At 38.4% G+C, this 6,000-nt stretch overlaps 1 protein-coding gene across 2 annotated transcripts in view; it reads left to right on the forward strand.

Moving 5' to 3' along the window:
- LOC144687762 (RNA-binding protein EWS-like) overlaps positions 1–5,563 on the forward strand; it is a 29,794-nt gene extending 24,231 nt beyond the window's left edge. For both annotated transcript variants that reach the window (XM_078554247.1, XM_078554248.1), the window contains exons 14-17: positions 2,916–3,036; positions 3,128–3,222; positions 3,540–3,759; positions 4,000–5,563. In XM_078554247.1, the coding sequence (XP_078410373.1) occupies positions 2,916–3,036; positions 3,128–3,222; positions 3,540–3,759; positions 4,000–4,039 (476 nt within the window). In that variant the 3' untranslated portion in view covers positions 4,040–5,563. The remainder of the gene's footprint in view (positions 1–2,915; positions 3,037–3,127; positions 3,223–3,539; positions 3,760–3,999) is intronic.
- The last annotated feature ends 437 nt before the right edge of the window (positions 5,564–6,000 follow it).

The raw sequence follows: 6,000 nt of genomic DNA on the forward strand, positions 1-6,000 counted from the left end.
TTACATGCAGTCCACTGTTTGCAGTTTTGCCTGCCAATCTTTGAATACACCTTAGCTGGGAAAGGTCTTTTCTCAACCCATTTGTGGTCCTCTTAAATATTTTCACTCTGAATTGCTCCTTGTTTTAGGTTAGACGTAGAAAGGAGCCTTATGATACAATGATCTGTTCCCTATATGATCCCCTACTGGCTTGATCCACTAACTCACCTTATTCCCTGAACCAAATCCAGCAATTGCCTCCTTGGGCTAGAAATGTACTGTCAAGAAAATTCTCTTGAACAGACTTCAGAAATTCTTCCCCCTTACTGCCCTTATAAACTGAGATGGTAATAGTATATTAGGATAATTAAAGCTCACATTATTCTATTGTGCCTCTAATTTCCTTGAAAATTTACTTTTCTGCATTTTTACCACTTAAAATACACCCAGTTAGGTAATACACCTCTATTGTTTGTTAACTTTAACCAGATAGATTCTGTTCTTGATATTGCCATCTTTCCTGCACGCCTTGTATCCAGGAATATTTAATACCTAGAGCTGCCCTTTTTTAGGCATTTCTGTTATCACTACATGTTCCCATGTGACTATTTGCACCTGCAGCTCATGAACCTTATTTACCACCCTTTTTGCATTTAAACATATGCACTGTAAAACTAATTTAGATCACCTTGTATTCTTGGTTTGACGCCACCCAACCTAATTCCCTACTTTTTGTTCTAGTGCTATCTGTCTCTTCCAATTTTTTGTGCACCTTGTCTCTTCTTTCTAATGTTACTCTCTCGTTCCCATTTCTGTGCCAACTTTAAGTTCTTCCCTCGGAAGCATTTGCAAACCACCCCATGAGGACATTGATCCATTGATCCCAGATCTGAGATGCAGCCAGTCTGGCCTGTACAGGTCCCACCTGTTCCAGAACTGATTCCAATGCCCAAGGAATCTAAAATGTTCCCTCCTGCATCCTCTCTACAGCTGTCTACTCTTTCCTCTCTTCTCCCCCCACCCCCCCCCACCAATTTCTGTACTAGTGCATGACTGAGTAGTCCAGTGATTACTTTTTGAGGTTCTGCTTAAACTAGCCTCTTTCCTTGCTCCCTAAAATGTGCCTGCAGGACCTCATCCCTCTTTCTACCTTTGCTGATACTGATGTGGACCACAGTCTGACGTTCACCCTTCCCTCTCAGAATGTTCTGCAGCTGTCCATTAACACCCTGGTACCAGGGAGACAACGGATGTACTGTTGAATCCCCTATCACTACTATTATTTTTTAAACTCCCCCTTCCTTCCCCCACCCTGTGAAATTGAGCCATCTGTTGTTCCATGGATGCAATTGGGGGGAGAGGGATGCACTGCATTGCTTGCCTGGTATTTATTGACTGTCACCCATTTTCCCCCTCTGCCTGCACAGTCCTAAGCTAATTGTCGTTTGCTGGTACAGAACTTGAGTATTGCTGAAAAAATACACATGTTGTCAAAGCACTTGCAAACTGTCCTGACAAGTGTATTACACTTGCAGGACAATTCACAAGAATACCAGATGTAAAGGGAACAACAGTTTATATTGCATGAGAAGAGAGTGCTGATTGGTTGGCAGGTTGACTCTGGTAGAGGCATTGCCATGGAGAATGCACCAGGTAGCTGGTGCAATCTGATTTATTAGGTTATTAACTAATTTAATAGAAATAAACTTAGACTACTCACCAGTCGGCTCCTTTTCTTATGCACATGTCACATTTGGGTTTTTTTTAACCTTGCTCCCTGATGTTCACACTTCCTTACCTCCAGGCTCTCTGATTCAACTTAGCTTATTTTTCAGTTTTGAACATAAATGTTTTACTTCACCAAATTAAATTAAAATCTGAGAGATATAAAAATTCAGAACAGTTGCTCTAACATTATTCCCTAGATCTGATTAAACACCATAATTTTATATTACAATCAATGAATAAAATATGTATGTATTTAACTTGATTAATCAATGATTTTTTTAGTTTTTCAACTGCTTAATTGATCTAGTTTACATTATAGGTGAATTTAATTAAATGATTATCTGTAAACTTAGCCCTGTGTGTCGTCATCTGCAACTCAGTGACCACTGCTCCATTCTGCTCTCAGCCTTGCCTTTTGAAATATTTAAATCCTGGGTTACAATCACTTGAAAGCATTTAGGACTATGAGCATATACATTTTCCAGTACAGCTGCTCCAGTCAGTTTGGTAGCAGTTAGCAGAGCAATAAAAATAAAACATACTCAGGATAGTGTTGTGAAACTACACACCTTCTTTTGTATTCTCCTCCAATTCAAAATGGGATTGATTTTACTTCTGACGTTTGTGGGGAGGGATGGTTGTAGGGAATAGAATGGCGTTTGAAAGGTAGCGATATCTCATTAAAATCCATCTTTGCTAACATACAAATACTAAATCTTTGTGGGTAATGTAACCGTGATCACTTGTCTTTTGTAAAATAATAATTGTGGATAGCTGAATACATTATAAAAAGCTGCAAATTAATACCGCTTTAATTCCAATATAAATAACTTAAATGTGTACCCCAAGAACCTTGTTAGGTTGAGTAGCAGCAGAAAATTCAGAATATGATTGGTTATTATCTAATATCTGTAGTCTCAGTCTATAGTTTAATTTAGTGGTTCTAATTTGAAATGCTAGTCAATGGTATCGTTTGTATAACTCGGGTGGGGGAGCTTTAAATTACCTTTTTTGTAATTAAATGTGGTAGCCAGACAAAAGTCACTTTGGAGCTTTGTGTATTTACCTTGACTGGTTTAATGTGTATGTGCAGAATGAAATTTAATGTAGTCATAATTTTGAGAGTTGCAGATGCCCATTAAACAGGTTATGGCACATTGAATGACAATTTGGCTGTAAATATTTTCTACTCATGTCCTTCATTTCAGGACCCATGGGCCGTGGAGGAGGAGGAGGAGGATTTGGTGGGCGAGGAGGTCCACGTGGTCGTGGTGGACCTTCTGGAGGAAATACACAGCAGAGAGCTGGTGACTGGCGATGCCCCAACCCGTATGTCTGGCTTGGTTTGAGTTTTCACATTTTGGCAATTTTAATGCCAAAATTTACTGGATGTAATGCATTGCTTCTTTTCCATTTATAGAACTTGTGGGAATTCAAACTTTGCCTGGCGAACTGAATGTAACCAGTGTAAGGCTCCAAAACCAGATGGTCCTCTCCCACCACCATTCCCTTCTGGTGAGTTAATTTAGTAATGGCTGGTGATATGTATTTTACATATCTTAGATTAATGTGAACATTAGTTGGCATCAGTCTGCCAACGTGAGGTTTCTGAGCCAATATTTACTGCAACAGCCGAGCCTTTGCTTGTCTTGTGTTGCATTTTAATAAGAACTTTTCAAAAAAAATGAGACTTCAGTACTGGTAGTTTTGTCCATTTATGAAGATTGTCTTAATACAATATTTTCTCTTCGTCTTTTCCCCACCTCCAGAGTTGTGCGCTGTGTTTGAGGACCTTTTCATACAGAACATTTTGGTTTGATTTGATTTCATAGGTGATCGTGGGCGAGGTGGCCCCATGATGAGAGGTGGCCGCCTTATGGATCGTGGTGGTTTCCGTGGCGGCCGTGGTGGTGACCGAGGTGGTTTCCGTGGTGGACGTGGTGGTGACCGAGGTGGCTTTAGAGGTGGAAGAGGCATGCTTGGTGGTCCCCCCATGGGAGAGTTAATGGGCTTCAGAGGTGGCAGAGGTGGACCAGGAAAAATGGATAGGAAGTAAGTTGATCAACATTTACAATATATTTATAAATGTTAGAATTTGTGCATTTCTGCTTAAATTAATGTATTCTATCTGAACACTCATACTTCAACTGTGCAGTCCATTGAGCTAGAGCAGGCATTTCCTTTTACTAGGGACTACTCATTTAAGCAACTGTGAGGGACTGTTGTAAATGACGGTAGCTCAATCTTCATGTTATTTTTGAGTGAATTGTTAATGGCTTGTCTTCTTTTTAGGGGTGACCGTCGCCAGGACCGCCGGGAGAGACCATATTGAAGTAGACCCATCTGGTTTTCTGTTTACTACAACAAATATTTTTTAAAAATGTTTTAAATTTGTAATTCCGTATTTATAATGTTGTTTGCAACAACATTACGGCAATATTTCGGTATTGTATTAGTTTTTCAGTGGATATAGCCGAGTCAGGAAGTAAATTTCATGTTAGGGTGACTTTTCGCTTAATTTTTACTTTTGTCAAGGTGAATGTAATGATGTGAACGAGATCCTGAAGAGCATGCAAAACAAAAATGTACAGTGCATAGCTTTTGTTCTGTTTATACTATGGTGATACTGCAATAAAAAGCTGAGTCGCTCTGTTTAGTGTGGCTTCCTGAAATTCTGCTCAATGTAACTTGAAATAGCGTTCCACATTGGTGGAAGTAAGTGCACAAGTTGCAAAGTTTTGAATAACACTGAACTGAGCTTCTGCGGCTTAATTAAAAAGTTCAACGGCAATTAAAAAAATCGTTGCACGAGTCTCTTTACAAATTCCATATGCAGTTATTACTATAGAAAATCCAAAAGTACACTGGATGATTATTGATATCCCTGACCCCCTCAAAATGAGCAACTTTGTATATTTGAAAGAACTTTGACAGCTAAACAAAATGCTTACAGTTGATATAATGCATGATGTGAAAGCATTTACTATTTGAGTTGTGGACTACCCAGATCTATAGGTCACTTAAGCATATTTAATCACTAGTTTCAGTGATTAACACAACATTGTAGCCATGTAAATTCTTCATATAATGCTGCTTTTCAGTGGTCAGTCTTGCTGACCCAGGTATTCTGTACATTTGACCTGTGAAAACTAGTAATGGTGTTGAGCATTTAGGTTTACTTTGACTCGAGTATTGATGTGGGCATATTCTGACACTTGACAAATTGTGCTCTATCTTTTAAATCTAATTATACCAATTTTTAGTTTCCTTATCTGAAATATTAACTTGTCAGTAGACAATGGACTGGTAACCTGTCATTTCAATAAATATTTGACATTCCAGTGCTTGATAATTGTTGCAAAATTAACTATGGATTCACTCGTCAGAAATGGTGCACATCAGCTATTGGTTATAAGTCACTATTTGAAACTCTGCTTGCCGTAACGGATACTCTGTTTAAAATAACATCTGAAAAAATAATTTGTTTTGGTAAACGGCCTATTGGAACATTGATTTTTAAGATTGAACTTCATAGGTGTACTGTTTAAATTCTCCTTTCACAACAATTTGTTGAATATTGCTTAAGCCTATGAAGTTTACAGTTACATTTGCAGAATGTTGTATAATAAAGGTGATGTGCATTATGGTTGTGAATAATGCTTGCCACGCGTAGTCTAGGCACACAGTATATAAAGTTGACTGTCTGGATCCATTTCCAAAACCCCCTACACACACACATACATACATACACACACACACACACATGCGTATATACACACACTCACCATTAGAGTTCTGTATTGCTGTTATTTTTCTAAGTGATTAAACTTGATTAATAAAGTTTTTCTTTATTGGCTGAGGTGTGATTAGTTCAGTAATGTGTACTGTTGTTTCTGGATTCAGCCTTGGCCTGTATTGTTTTGGCTAACTTTACAGAAGTAATAAAAGAGTTCAACTTCAATTCCTCAGTGAGTTGAGCTACAGCATTGCTGCTCAATTAGTCTGTCTGTAATTTTAAGGAATGTGCATTACACAATAGTCCTTTTTTTGAATTTTCAGTGGTATATTCTTGATAGCACTTGGCTCACGAAATGATGCACTGACTTAAATACTTTTTTATTCTGGCCCAGTTTCTTTGTCCCCCCCTCTCCTTTTCCAACCTACTGACACGTGCCTAAACCTATCAATTCCTTTTAAAAACAGAATTTTGCTCAAAGATCACTCATTTGCAGTCCAGCATAAGAGGAAAGAACTGTAGTTAATTGCTGACCACCACCATCTTCTCAGCCAATA

The sequence above is a fragment of the Cetorhinus maximus genome, chromosome 12 (genome assembly GCF_964194155.1).
Source record: "Cetorhinus maximus chromosome 12, sCetMax3.hap1.1, whole genome shotgun sequence".
In the NCBI taxonomy this organism is placed as follows: Eukaryota; Metazoa; Chordata; class Chondrichthyes; order Lamniformes; family Cetorhinidae; genus Cetorhinus; species Cetorhinus maximus.